General features: G+C 66.5%; 1 protein-coding gene across 3 annotated transcripts in view; it reads right to left on the bottom strand.

Annotated features, from left to right (window-relative positions):
- Positions 1 to 1331: 1331 nt before the first annotated feature.
- Positions 1332 to 13985, bottom strand: part of COL18A1 (collagen type XVIII alpha 1 chain) — a 97605-nt gene continuing 84951 nt past the window's right edge. Inside the window, exons 26-41 of one of the 3 annotated variants that reach the window (XM_079922069.1) lie at positions 13688 to 13714; positions 13438 to 13491; positions 13133 to 13207; positions 11789 to 11857; positions 11212 to 11254; positions 10659 to 10721; positions 7265 to 7308; positions 6889 to 7011; positions 6148 to 6301; positions 5991 to 6064; positions 5472 to 5603; positions 5034 to 5066; positions 3705 to 3950; positions 3244 to 3441; positions 2662 to 2777; positions 1332 to 1787 (exon numbers count right to left, since the gene is read on the bottom strand). In XM_079922069.1, the coding sequence (XP_079778195.1) occupies positions 1574 to 1787; positions 2662 to 2777; positions 3244 to 3441; positions 3705 to 3950; positions 5034 to 5066; positions 5472 to 5603; positions 5991 to 6064; positions 6148 to 6301; positions 6889 to 7011; positions 7265 to 7308; positions 10659 to 10721; positions 11212 to 11254; positions 11789 to 11857; positions 13133 to 13207; positions 13438 to 13491; positions 13688 to 13714 (1665 nt within the window). In that variant the 3' untranslated portion in view covers positions 1332 to 1573. The remainder of the gene's footprint in view (positions 1788 to 2661; positions 2778 to 3243; positions 3442 to 3704; positions 3951 to 5033; positions 5067 to 5471; positions 5604 to 5990; positions 6065 to 6147; positions 6302 to 6888; positions 7012 to 7264; positions 7309 to 10658; positions 10722 to 11211; positions 11255 to 11788; positions 11858 to 13132; positions 13208 to 13437; positions 13492 to 13687; positions 13715 to 13985) is intronic. The other 2 variants (XM_079922067.1, XM_079922068.1) reach the window with 2 other exon arrangements.

Below are 13985 nucleotides of genomic sequence, written 5' to 3'. Positions count from 1 at the left end.
CCCCATGGGTACTGGAGGACGACCATGCGTCTGGGAACCCACGTGTGTTCGTGTGCGTCCGTGTACATCTGCACACCTGTGTGTATCCGTATACGTCGGCTGCGTATGCCTGTGCACACCTGTGCTCCTGTAGCAGGATTGGCCAGCCGGGCCGTCCAGGACAGGCTCCCGAGGACTCATGACAGGGAAAGCTGCCTGCAAACCACGTGTCAGTGTAAATGGTCATTTTTATTTGGCGCCTGTTTGGAAACCACAGACACAGTTCACAGGACCAGCCCCTGCGGTTTACAGTCACAGCGCCTGGACAGCAGACCCTGGGGCAGCTGGGCTCTGGGCCACCCCGCCAGCTCCCCTGGAGATGCCCGCGCGCACCCGCAAATGTCCCCTTCACTCCTCCCACAAGGAGGGCAATGACGTGGGTTTTCTCCAAGACGTGCTGCTACAGACAGTGGCGAGCAGGGCCCAAGCACGCGTGGCCCGCCTGTGAACACGGCCCAGCCCCTCCGTGCGGCCTCGCCCGTCCCGGGGCTCAGCTGGGCAGCCTGTGGGCTCTGTCCTGGCGGGGGGCACGTGTGGCCTTCTGCCTCCGAGGGCTTCTGCCTCCCTGTCCTGCAAAGGTGAACCCAGGGCCTTGGTGCCAAGCTCAGGAGGAGGCAGGTCTGACCCAGGACTTGAGGCAGCCTGGGTCTGGGCCCAGTTGGGTCCCCAGACATGCTGCTGGGCAGAGCTGGTCAGGCATTGGAGTCAGGGAAGGAGTGCCCGGTGTGAGGTCTGGGCCCAGGGACCCGGTGCTGGTTTATGGACCCCAAAAAGCTCTCCCAGTACAGTCCGGGCCGGGCCAGGCTCTGTGCCGGTGGGACCTCAGGGGACACGGGAAGCCAGAGTGGGACAGAGAGGACCGCAGACGGGCCCACGTGGTGGAGCTGGCCGCACACAGCAGCACCAGGAGCCCCGGGGCTGTGCCGGGGGCGGGGGGGTTTGAGCTTGGAACCTTGCACCCAGGGGAGTTGCTGCCAGAGGCTGAGAGGAGGTGGTCTCCCCTGGCACCGCGCGTGGCCCAAGAGTGGGCCGGCCAGCTCGAGAGAGGGCAGGAGGGAGGCCCCAGCGCCTCGTCGCGGCTGCCCTGCAGACAGGCCTGGCATTGGCGCCACAAGGCTTTCTGGGCAGGAAACAGAGCCACCAGCACCTGCCCGGGCGGCTGGGGGCCCCATTCGGCACCCGGGAGGCCTCTCCTCTTGCCTCAATGGGCCGGGTCCACCCCCTGGTCTGATTTGGGCCAGGAGAGCAGTACAGGCACCGAGGCTCTGGGGGGGAGGCGGGTGGGGGGGAGTCTGGGCACCAGGCTGTCGTAAACTTTTTAAAAAATACACTCTTTGGCTTCTTTTTATTTCTGGAGGATTACATGAAACGTGAACCATACAGGAAAGTGTCCCAGCCAGGTCCCCGCCCTGGGCGCCAGCAGAGGCTCCCCGCGCGGGCCAGGGCGTGTCCGCTCCCCTGCCTGCCGCCTGGCTCTTCTCCGGCCCTCTGTCTGTGCGTCCAGCCGTCCGTGGCGCCAGCCGTCCGTGGCGCCCTACTTGGAGGAGGAGGCCGTGAAGCTGTTCTCGATGCAGAGGACGATGAAGGCGCTGTGGCAGCTCGCTGCTCTCTGCTCCAGCAGCCGGCCCGCCAGCAGCGAGGAGGCCTGGCCCGTGGCCGCCCTGGCCTCAGTCCGCCACGTCTCGCAGTAGCTCTCCGTCAGCCGGCGCCCGCTGGGGTCTGAGCCGTGCCACAGGCTCTTCTGGGGCCTGCAAGAGGCAGCGGCCGTCAGTCTCACCGGGGGCCACCCCCGCCCCACGCTGGAGGCCACACCAGGCAGGACAGGGCGTCTCCCGAAGGCGGAGGTTTTGCAGGATGCGGGGGCCGCTGGGAGGGCAGGGACTCGGTGGCCGGGAGTCAGGCCAGCCTCGTCCTGGGCGCTCGGCCTCCCGGATCACAGCCCGTCCTGCTGCTGCTTCTGGGGCACGGCCTGGCCAGCAGCGCCCGGTGACCTCGAGGGCTGACCCTGCGGGGCCTGGGTGGGCCTGGCTTCGAGGGCCCGTGGCGGTGTGGCCTCCTCGCTGGGAACGAGGCAGGCCTGGAGCCCACAGCCCTGCCCGAGGCTCCCACGGGCCGGAGCACGGCCCTGGGCGGTGCTCCTCGGTGAGGGCAGGGACGCGGGCTCGTCTGAGCCCGAGCCCCCGAGTGTTGGGGAACAGGGGCCTCACACCTGCAAGCAGGGGCACGATGCGCGTGAAGCCGACCTGAGGGCAAGCTAGCGACTTCCGCCAGCGTGTCAGGTAGGCACGCGTGTCCTCCAACCCAGAGGCTCCACGTTGAGGAATTTATAGAAGTAACTCGCTGTGATGTTTATGTGACAGACAGGGGGGCTGGAGCCTGTCTCCCCGCAGGAAGTTGGGGGCAGTTGCCCGGGGAAGCAGGCCAGGTGCGGGTGTTTCAGGTAACACCGCACACGACGCTCTACTCTTCCTCCTGTGCTTTTGGGTTTGGGGAGTTTTAAGCCGCGAGCGTGTTCCAGGACTGGGTCAGCCTGGAGGCTCAAAGCCAGGAGCGTCGCCCGTTTGCTCAGGGCTCTTGCATCCCGAGAGGCCGCGAGCTGCTGCGCCCACACAGCGGACCTACCAGGCGGGGTGCTGTAGGACGTCCCTGCCGTCGAAAGAGAAGATGCGGGCACCGGGCTTCAGCTGGCCCTCAGAGCCCGAGAACAAGGCCTCCCAGCTGGGAGACAGCACCTCATCCTGCGGAGGGAAGCGGGGTCATCCCGTCTCTGGTTAGCTCCTGCCAGAGGGACAAGCGGCCCACGCCCCCCCAAGGGGCCTCCCGCCCTCTCCCAGGAACGCGGGGCACCCGCCCCCAGCCCTGGACCCTGGGCCGGAGCGAGTCCAGCGCCTTTGGTCCCAGGGAACACAGGCGCTCGGCACATCCAGAGAGCACGTGGTTCCGTTCGCGGAAGGAGCCACGGAACACGTCCCCGTGGAGAGCACCAGTGCAGGGACGCCCAGCCCTGGACTGACACCCAAGTGCTGAGGGCCCGAGGGACCCGCCCCCTCCGGAAGCTGGTGATGCGCCAGCGTGCCTGGCAGGCGGGCGCAGGGGTCGGGGGCCACGTGGGGCCTCCATGGGGTGCCCGTGGTCCTCAGGGGCGAGACCTGCCCGGCGCCCACCCGACCCCCGGGCCCGGCCCAGGTTGGGGCGTGCACGCACTCTGAGGTTGACGATGGGCAGGGTGGCGCGGTCTGCGCGACGCACGATGCTGTAGAGGTCCTGCAGCCGCGAGGACAGGAAGGCGCGGAAGGTGCCCGCCAGCCCCGCGGCGCGCGCCTGCTGGAAGCACTGGAAGTCGGCGCCGCGGATGCCGCGCAGGCCTCCCGACTGCGGGCTGTTGAGCGCGACCAGGTGCAGCTGCGGGTGGAGCCGCGTGTCAGCCCTGGTGTCCCGGGTCTTCGCGGCCCCCCCCCCCCACCCCAGCCGACCCCGGTGGGTCTCTGGGGTGCAAGCAGGGTGAACCCCGGGGCAGCGGCGGGGAGGGGGGAGGGGGAGGGGAGGGGGGAGGGGAGGGGGGAGGGGAGGGGGGAGGGGAGGGCGGGTCCCAGCCCCAGCACCCTCCCCGGCTGCTCTGGGCTCCAGACTCTCCACCCCCTGCGCCGCCCGGGGTGGTCACTCACCACCGGCTGGAAGTCGTGGTGAGTGTGGGCGGGTGAGGCCGTGGGGGTTGCCGGCCGGTGGTGCGCGTAGGCGCCGGGGTGCGGGGCCCCAGGGTAGGGCTGGGCGTGTGTCAAGCGCGGGGCGCTGGCCAGGATGTCGTCGGCCCGCCAGGACCGCGCTGTGGGGTGCGGGGGCTCCCGGCGGGGGTACGGGTTGCCGTCGTGCAGCTGCACCACGGGGGGCTGCAAAGCGGCCACCTCGTTGTCCTGCAGGCGGAGAGGCAGACAGCGCCGTGGCGGGCCTCCCGCACCCGCGGGTCCCGCTACCCGGCCCTGCACGCCCTTCATCTGCACCCGGCTGTGCTCTTGGGCCGGTGACGCCGGACTGGAGGTGGCGAGCTGGACCCGGGGGCGCCCAGCGTGTCGGGCCAGAGCCGGCCTGGTGACACCTCAGTCGGGCTGGGTGGCCCTCTGCTCAAGCCCCCGGGTCCATCACCCTCAGGAGCCAGCTCCTCCCTGTGGCCCTGGGCACCCTCGGGCCGACCGCATCTCCCTGACCTCCCCCTGTTGCAGCCGTGGTACCAGCAGCCCTTAGGCCCCTGCCCGGTCCCTACCTCCAACGGTGACCTCGACCTCCAAACGCCAGCCCCTGTGCCCCACCCGCTTCCCAATTCCGTCCCTTTTCCACAGCAGCCAGCACCTTCGGACACCCGTTACCTGAATACCTAGTACCTGGTACCTACTACCTGGTAGTACGTCTAATGCAATCATAAGTTATAGAATGAATTCACGTATCTATCTGAAATGTCTATATATAATTGTATGCTATTGCCTAGTCACCTACTGCCCTTACTGCCCGTCTCCCCAACACGATGTCGCCTCCGCGGGGCGGGGGCTTCGCCTGTTTCAGGCACAGCTGTCCCCACGCCCAGAACAGCACCTGGGACTAGGTGCTGCGTGAGAGAAGGGACTCCCCGAGCCTGGCGTCGGGGCAGACCAGCCCACACTGAACCCGGACCCCCGAGACCTAGCACGGAGCCCCGCTCTTGAGCCGTCTGAGAGGCCATGACCTCTACTCACAGGAGCCACCGCCTGGGGGATGTGACCCCTACTTAGGGAGACTGGAGTATCCTGGGCCCCCTCCCGCCTGCCCCCCTCCTTCCTCCTCCCCCCGCAGCCTGAAGGGTCTGTCCCCGTGCCCAGCCCTCTGGACAAGGGCAGACAGACAAGGACTCCGAGGAGCCCCTCGCCTGGGGAGGGTGACGAGCACGGTCTGCACCCCCTTCCCCGGCTGCACCCCTGCCCACCGGTTCCCCCGAGATGGTCGTGGGAAGAAGGGACGCTCCTTACCGTCCCGCGGGGAAGGGGCGTGCGGGCCTCCAGCTGGAAGAAAACAGGGGGTCACCCCGGGACCTCTGACCCAGCCAGCGCCAATCGCCCTGGCCGCCCCCCACACCAGGGAAGGCCGGCATGGCTGCGTCCCAGTGCCCCCCACCCGGTGCCCGGCACACAATAAGCGTATCTGTTAGTTTGAAAACAGAGTCACTTCTCTGTGAACCTATAGAGCAGCTTCTAATAAAAGAGAGAAGTGGAGGCAAGCGGGTGAGGATGGAGGACGGCTGGCAGCATGTCCACGGGCCCCGCCCGGCTGGTCCCTGCCGCTCGCCAGGCGCCGGGGCCCCCTGCAACGCAGGTCCTCGGCCTCCCGTCTTGTGTGTACCCTTCACCCCAAAAGCAAAGTGGTAAGTCCCCCCACCACGTGCAGGGATCGCCCTGTTCAGAACTCACCAGAACCTTCCGGAACCCGTTTCGGACCCGGACGTACAGCTCCTCTCTGTCGGCCACGTAGATGAGCCAGCCCTCCGGCACGTCGTGCACCTGGTCCAGCAGCGTCTGGTACGTGGCCCAGACCCTCACCTGCTAGAAGCCCAGCCCAGTGGGGTCCCCTGTGCACAGGGGGCCTCTGGGCTCATGGGGAGGGTTGGGGGCTGCGACAGTCTGAAGACCTACGTGGCCGCCTCCTTGCCAGACTGGCCCCATGAGCGCCACGGGGAGACCTCAGCCCCCGAGTGCCTGGGCCACTGCAGCCTCTGCACAGCAGACCCGCCCTCAGGGACCTTCTCAACGCCCCTCCTTCGTCCTCCTCCCCTGCCCTTCTCAGACCCCAGCCACGCCTGGGTCCCCCACTTCTGCTTTGGAAACCTCGTCTCAGGGCTCTTGGCGCTGGGGTGCCCACCCACATGCCTCCAAAGGGAAGGGCAGCTGGGCAGTGAGGGTCCGGCAGGTCAGGAACAGGGTGGCGCTTACCCCTGAGGAGGTGCCCATGGATCCGGGCGGTCCTGGGGGCCCAGGTGGGCCTGGGGGGCCAGGAACACTGATAGCTACAAGAGAGAAACCAGAGGTGGGAACAGTGGCCCTTCCTGGATGAGGCTGGAGCCCAGGGCCCACTCTCCACCCTACTTACTCTGCCTGTAAGGGCCAGGAAAGGATGGGGGTCCCGGGGGCCCTGGAGGTCCAGGGGGCCCGGGAGGCCCCTGGCGTCCCTCGTAGCCGATGCCAGGGGGTCCCTGAGGTCCAGGAGGGCCAGGCTGGCCCTGGATGCTCTCTCCCTTGGGCCCCTAGTGTGGAAGACAAAACACGGGGCGCTGTCACCTATGTCCCCAGGCTGGGGACAAGCAAGCTTGAAGGTCCTGGCTGCATTGGCCACGAGCCCCTGCAGGGAGCACGGCCCCCAGGCCCCCGTCCCCCCACCGCCCACGCGGGGCCTCGGAAACCCAGCCTTCCCACCCCGTGTGTCCCGCACTGGGACGGGGCCCTGGGACGTAGACAAGGACAGCCACCCACAGAGGTGCAGCCCGGAGGGCCCCCAGCCCTCCTCCACTCCTAGATGGAAGCTGGGGCCCACGGTCCCCAGACGCTTTCAGGACAGAAGGTCTCCCCGAGGGCATTTGGTGGAGAACAGTGGCAGCAGGAGAAAGGAGGATCGGATGCCCAATCCGGGACAGCAGCCACTACGCACCCACCAGGCTCCCCTCGTGGGTGGCCCGCAATCGGGCAAGGAACCGGGAGGGGCTGCTCGGGGCCCAGGCCGCAGGGGGGACCTGCCCTCGGCCCCAGGCCCCAGGGACCCCGGGGATGCAAGCTCCAGTACAGGACGGGCCTGGGCCCGTGTGTGGCACCCACAGGCGGCTGGGGCCAGACTCACCGGAATCCCCGGGTAGCCTGGCGGGCCGGGGGGGCCAGGCACGCTGGAGCCGAAGAACCCGCCGCCCCCGGGCTCGCCCCTTTCTCCTTTCTGCCCGGCGGCCCCTTGGTCGCCCTTCTCCCCCTGTGGATGGAAAAGCTTGTCGGGACAGCCCCGTTCCCAGGGCCGCGCGGGGAGGGGCGGGCACCGACCCCCAGAGGCCCACGGTGAAGCCTCTGCGGCCCGGGCCTGGCCAGCCCGACAGGACGGGGCTCGGCCTCCCAGCTTCCCACTGCGCCAACCGAATTCCCGAAAAATGGAGCCAGGGGTGCGCGTGCCGGGTGGTGCTCTCTGGGGCCCCGTGTGGGGGGCAGCGTGAGGACCAGGGGTCACCCACCTTCATCTCAGCGCCCAAGTGAAGGAGGTCCAACGGGAACTGCCCTACGGGGGGGAGAGTTTGGGGGGGTCCAGTGAGGTGCGGTCTTCCTGCCTGGTCCACCCGTCCCCCCGCCCTCGACTTTCCCTAAGTCTCCTCTGTCTCTAATTTCTGTGTTTCTGTGGAGAGATCCCCTGCGTGTTCTGTTACACTTATTCCCAATCACTTGATTTTTTTGGTGTTTTTGTTCACGGTGCCTTTTTCCCTTCAGTTTTTATCACTGACACACAGCACTGCAGACGGTCAAGGGGGGCCGCTAAACGACGACTTACCGTTCGCAGGGAAATGACCGCCATAGGGCGTTCGGTTAACAGCCACCACCTCACAGAGACACACACACAAAGGAACAAACACGCTTTTCCCTCGTGACGAGGGCTTTTCTGTCTTCGCGCCTTCAAGTACACTGGGCAGGGGTGTTGGCCATAGCCACGTGCCCCCGGATGCTGTGTCCTGGAACTGGACGTGGGTACCTGCGACCCCCTTCACCCCCCACCCCGCGTCCCACCTCTGGCAACCCACCTGATCTTTTTCTAAATGGAGCCTCTTGAAGGTTTCATTTAGTCTACGACTGGCCAGCGACTGCTGTGAACTGCCCGTGACTTTGGTAAATTCACTCATGAATTCTGACGCTTTATCTGCGCGTCGCTTTGGTGGCTGGCATTCACAAAGGTGTCCTCGTGAGAACAGCGGGTTTGTTTCTTCCTGCGCTTGTTTCTCTTCCTGCCCCCGCACCCTGGCTGGGCCCCGCACCAGCGACGACCGGCCACCCCCCGTGGCCCCGACCCGCCACTGCGGACGGTGGAGAGAGGGTGCCCGCTCTTTCCAGAGCACGGGGGTACCATCTTCAACGTCTCCTGCTGTCTCTTTCCCTCATCAGTCCCTCGAGGGCAGTAGTATTAGTCTTTTCAAAGAACTAACATCTGACTTCTTAGCTTTCATGATGCTTCCTCTTATGTACATTTTTTTTCTTCCATTCACTGCATCTCCCATCTGTTTTCGGGGAGTTAAATCTATTTGTTTTCTAACTTCCTGGGCTGCATGCTTGAAGCGCAGGCTACTTAAGGCTGTGACCTTGTAGACAAGGAGCTGACAAGACCCTCACTCCTGGGTGGGAAAGCGACCTTGGCTCACCCTTCTCCTGTGGCCTTTCCCCTGGAAGCCTGATAAAGGTGGGGGTCAGACCCCCAGGGTGAAGTGATGCCTGCTGAGTGAACCGTGGGCCTGGGGGTCTGGGGGAGCCCCAGATCTGGGCTCCGCCACGGCTGCTCCGGGAAACCCACGCCCGCCCAGGGCCACAAGGCTCACGTTCACGGCCCGGAGCTCCTGTCCTGGGTCCCTCCTCAGAGCGGGGTGACCCCACTGCCACCGCGGGCCACGGCGTGAGGGCCGAGAATCCCAACCCTCGCCCCTCAGACACATCCTTGTCCTTCAGCTCCAGGGTTTCCAGTTCTCACCGTGGCCTCTCCTCCCCGCAGGTGCCCTGCCCGGTTATGTCTCTGATGCTCCCTCGAGGGGAGACAGGCCTGAGGGACTTGCTGTGTGCCCGGCGTGGGCCTGCGGCCTCCCATGTTGGTGCTGGGACGGGGGCCAGGTTGTCACCTGTTCAGACCTTCCACCTCCCAACTGACCTGGTCTTCCTTTGCCTTTCACATCTTGAAGCTATGTTGTTACCGGCGTAGAAATTTAGAATCGCTGTGCTTTCCTGCCGGGTTTACCCCATTATCATTATGGAGTTTAAATAAATTTGGCAGTACCTCCTGCTTTAAAATACACTTGTCTGACTTCTCACGAGCACACGCACACGGCTCCCTTCTCACCTGACTCCCACCCCCTTCCCCTCAGCTCTCACGTCCTTACACTTGGGGGCGCGTCTTGTAAGCAGCACAGCTCCGTCTTTAGACAGGAGAGCGGACCCGCTCACTGAACATACGCGCCAACGGCTCTGAGTTTAATCAGCTTCACTCCCTGTTTCCTGTTCCTCCACGTGCCCCGAGTTCCTCTTCTCCTTTCCTGCCGTCTTCGGGTCGGGTTTTTCCTATGCTGTTCTCCCTTCCTGCTCGGTTATCAGGGGCACGTTCCCTCCTGTTCTTGGCTGGACCCTGAGGTGACAGGTGCGTCCTTCACCTGGGTCTGATGTAACATCCTCGGGGCCAGGCTGGGGTCTCGGGGGTGCGATCCCTCTGCGGCGGGGCCGAGCGGGGACGCGGGTCTCACCGGCCCTCCTGCTCTCCCTCCGTCCCCGTGTCACCAGCACCACCTCCTTCCCCCCAGCGGCCCTCGCGGCCCCCACTGAGGCTCGTGTCCTGAGAGGCCTGGCTGCCCACGTGCTCTTCCTGTAGAAGATGGAGGTCTCTACCGGATGCAAAATTCTAGGTGAGCGGTTACTTTCTTCCGACCTCTGGGACCCTGTATGGTCTCTGGCTCCTCTCGTCCCCGTGAGGAATCAGCTCATGGCTCGCGTTGACCCTTCGCGCGAAGGGCTCCTTGAACCTTTCCCGGTTTGGAAGCTCGGCCGTGACGCCTTCAAATGCTCTTCTGCCCCAGCCCCACCGCGTGTCCCCACCCGCACGCGTCTGACCTCCCTCGGCGTGTCCCGCAGACTCCGGCTGACCCCTCCCCCCCTCGGCTGTGTCCCGTCTGCCTGAAGTCGCACGGAATCCTGCGGGTTTTCAGTCCCAGAATTACACCCGACTCTGGCCCTGGGGCTCCAGCTCTGTGCCGCCGTCGCCTCTTCTCTGCGTCTGGGCATCATCGTCGCGGCTAAGGCCAAGCCTGGACTCCTGTCAGTGCTGGCTGGTCGCTTGCCCGCTTGGGAATCCCAGGCCCTCAGCGAGCTCACCTTCCTCAAGGGGAGGGTTTGCCTCTGCTTCTGGCAGCTCGTAGGGGAACCCCGAGCTTACGCAGACGCTGGCAGTGCCCGGGGGGCCGTCTCGCCTGGCTTCTGCCTGGCCCGCGCCCGGCATCACACTTGTTCTCCTGCTTCATCGGCTGCAGAAGCGGGATTCGGGGGGGGGGGGGGGCGGTTCTCGCCGTCCCAGGGGACAACCGAGGTGCTGGGAGTTCACCCCCTGGATAAGCCGGGCCGATGAGGCCCCCGCGATGCGCTGGGGGTGCCGGGTCTCCCCTGGGAGGTGCACACTGGGGCCCAGCCCTGCTCCTCAGCGAGTGGGGGGCTGGGACATCCTGCCTGGCCACCGCCTCAGGCCCCTGTCCTTTCAGCCCCCAGCCCTGCCCCGAGACCGCGGGGCCAGCCAGGCGTCCCGTCAGAGCCCCCTGAGCCCCGAGGGCCTCCTTCCTCCGGGAGCCGGGTGGGCGGGTGACCACACACAGCCCAAGGTCCCCAGAGCACTCTCACCTGGTGGCCCGGGTGGGCCCACTTCTCCTTTGTCACCCTTCGGTCCCGAAGGCCCCTGGTGCCCTGGAGGAACAGAGACCCCAGTGCCCGTTACTAACGACGTGACAGAGGCGCCTGGGACAGGCCCTCCTGCCCACGCATGGCCCGACCCCGGTGGGCACTGTGTGCACTGCAGGCCTGGACCCGGGAGGGGGCAGCGTGTGAACCCAGGGGCAGTCAGAGCAGGAGCTCGTGACCCGCGGAAGTGCCCGGTGGTCGCGCCCCAGGGGCTGCAGCCTCTGCTCCCAGAGGCCACACCACTCCTGCAGGGAGGGGCTCGAACAAACAGCAGGCTTGGACGGCCGGTGGTGGCCGCTCGGTGTTCACTCCCATCCACGGCCGGCCCGCCTGGAAGGCTGTGCTGGGAGGACCCAGGAGCCCAGCAAAGGGGGCCGTGATCAACCGGGACTGGGGGGCCTGGATCATCCAGCACCCCCGTGAGGGCCGCCCACACCCTGCTCTGAGCTGCGGCTGGAAGGGTGACCTGCCCTCCCCGAGGCCCCAGGACCCTTACCTGGCAGTCCCGGGGGTCCAGGGCGGCCAGACTCCACAAACGCCTGCAAAGAACAAGCCAAAGATGGCCGTTGAGGGAGACGCTCCGGAAACTGAGGCCACCACCCACCCAAGGGTCTGCGAGGCCACACCCCCAAGCACCCCTGCCCCCCAAGACAGAGAAGCAGGGAGGGGGAGGGAGAGGACACAGGATTTGGAGTCGGGAGCCCCGGTCACGACATGACTGCCCCACGTGGTCACTTCGCGTCACTGAGTCTTGTGAGGTAGGGGGCGTTCACCCCCCAGGACCCCAGGGCTCGCGCTCAGGAGCCCAGATCTGGAGAGCCCTCCCTCGACCTCACTTCCCCTGGGGGCTTGTCTTCTAACCAACGGCCCACCAGGTGCGGCCTACAAGGCAGGTGGGCCTGGGTCCCACCACCGCGCCCCTCCCAGAAGCCCCCCCGCCAGGGGCTCGGAGGCCGTGGCTCCGGTTGCCCTGCCTGGGGTTCAGCCCTCCCGGGTCAGCGGAGGGAAAAGGAAGCCAGTGCAGGGAAGAGCGTGAGGACGCAGTGGGAAGAGCAGGTGTCGCGGTGACTTACGTTGCTGTCATAGACAGGAGTCCCGGGAGGGCCTGGGGGCCCTGGGGGCCCAGGTGGGCCGGGCGGACCCTGCGTGGGGGGGAGAGAAAGCCTGGTCGGTCCACACTGGACGTCGACACTGGCCAGGACAGCAGATGTGGGCAGGAGCGTCTCTGAGAATCACGGTGAAGTCAGAAAACATCAAATGGAGAAGGCGTCCAGTTTACTCTGTGGTCGTGGGTTCCGAGGACAGAGCTGTCCCCTTCCCGTTCCCAGAGCCTGCTCAAATCCTCCCACGGAGACGTGCGGGCGGCCGTCTGGGCTGGACACGACCTCGGACGCGGCTCGTGTGGTTGCTAACTGTCAGCTGGATGAAGGTCGGTTCCGTTCATTCACCCGCTCGCAGAAAAAGGACAAGCGGCCGATTCAGGGAGTGTCAGAAGAGCCTGGTCTGAAAGCAACGGCTCACTCGCCAAAGGGCTGGCCTGAGTGATGAAGGTGCCTGGGGACAGGGTCCCGGGACCTCACGGGCACCTGCTCTCGGGCCCCTGGGCACCTTTGCCCCTACCCTGCGGCCGAGGAGACAGGGCTGGCAGCGGAACAGAGGCGCAAGCTCAGGCCCACGAAGAAGCCGGACGCGCTGGACGCCTGACCAGGGCGCGCGCACAGCGGCTGGCGCTCCGCCTCTACAACTCAGAACCGCGGGGGGAATTCGAGAGCCCCCCGTCCTGCTCGACGGAAGTGGCCCTGCCCACCTCCATCTCAGAACTCTGCAAGACGCCGCCTCGTGTTCTGAGATCTCATGAAACCACTGCAAGGAGGAGGGAGCCCGAACGAAGACACGCGGTGACGGAAAACCCGGAAGAGCCGCGGCCTGAGCCACTGACTCAGGGCCTGGCGTCGCTCGGCCAGGCCGGGTGGGAGGGGCTCCAGGAGAAAAGGCACCGGGTGCAGCCGGCGGGCCCACTGGGTGCCCAGCGGGGTCAGAGGCGAGTCCTGCATCTCGACGGTACCGTTTCAGGTAGAGGTGATGACAGGGCCTCACCCGGGGACTTCACTGAACCCTCGGCTCCCGAGGCGGCAGTGACTGCAGCGTGAAGGCGGTCGGAGCGAGAGCCCCACGGGCCAGAGGCGCCCACCCCAGAGCCCACGCGGCCTACAGGCCCTTCTGAGAAAACCACGCCGGGGCACTGTCCGGTGGCCTTGGCGCGTGTGTGTGCGTGTGCGCACACGTGTGTTCGTGTGCACGGGGGTCTGCGTGACCGAGGGCCACGAGGCTGCTCAGAAGCCTCCCACAGGTGAGCTCTGGGACCCGAGCCACTGCGGCCAGGCCTCCTACCCCCGCCTGCCCCACAGAACACTCACCCTCGCGCTGAATCCCACGCTGGCGTCTCCCGGCTCCCCCTTCTCCCCTTTCAGTCCATTCATCCCGGGGCGCCCCTGGGGCAGAGCACAGTGGGTGGCAGCTGTGAGGGCTGGCCCAGCTGCTCTTGTCCCCACCCAGGGCCTCCTCGGGGTGCCCATCCCTCTGCGGCCCAAGCTGCCCGCGAGCGGGGTTGGAGAGAGCCACGCTCTGGCAGGGGCTCCCCAGGAGGAGGACAGCGGAGAGACTGCAGCCCACTCCCCTCCGGACCCATCATCCACACCCGGCACGAGACCCGGGGACTCACCGGCCGTCCAGGGAAGCCAATCTCTCCCTTGTGCCCGGGCCGCCCGTAGGGACCCTGTTGGGGGGGGCCAGGTTTTAGGTGAGCCGTGACCGGCCCACTGCCCCGCGCTCTCCCTCCCGACCCCTGCCCCCGCATTCAGAGGTGCAGCTGGGATAGAAGCTCGGCTGCCACGCCTGCCCAGCAGCCAGGTAGGAGACGGTGCCCTCCGCACACGCGCACATGCACCGCGGGCAAGCCTGGGCCTACTCACCGGGGGTCCTCGGAAGCCAGGCTCACCCTGAACAGAAAACCAGAAGGTACCGTGAGGTGGCCGTAGGTCACGCCCCCCGCCCCCGAGGGGTCCCCGTGCCCATCTGGATGCCCCTGGCGGCGCCCGAGGCACTGACAACACCCAGGAAGAAAAGGAAGCAGCAACAGGGAGAAAGCTCTGATGGGGTTTTGTGTCCCGGGGCCCAGCCTGGGGGCCCTGAGACCCAAGGGGTCGGCCCCACAGCGCCCGGGCTGGAGGGGTCTGTGGGCCCCGACCTCAGCTGTGACACACGGCGGGG

Source organism: Stenella coeruleoalba (assembly GCF_951394435.1).
Source record: "Stenella coeruleoalba genome assembly, chromosome: 5".
Taxonomy (NCBI): Eukaryota; Metazoa; Chordata; class Mammalia; order Artiodactyla; family Delphinidae; genus Stenella; species Stenella coeruleoalba.
The sequence above is the reverse complement of the archived record's forward strand: the minus strand, read 5'-3'. Positions and strand labels throughout refer to the sequence as shown.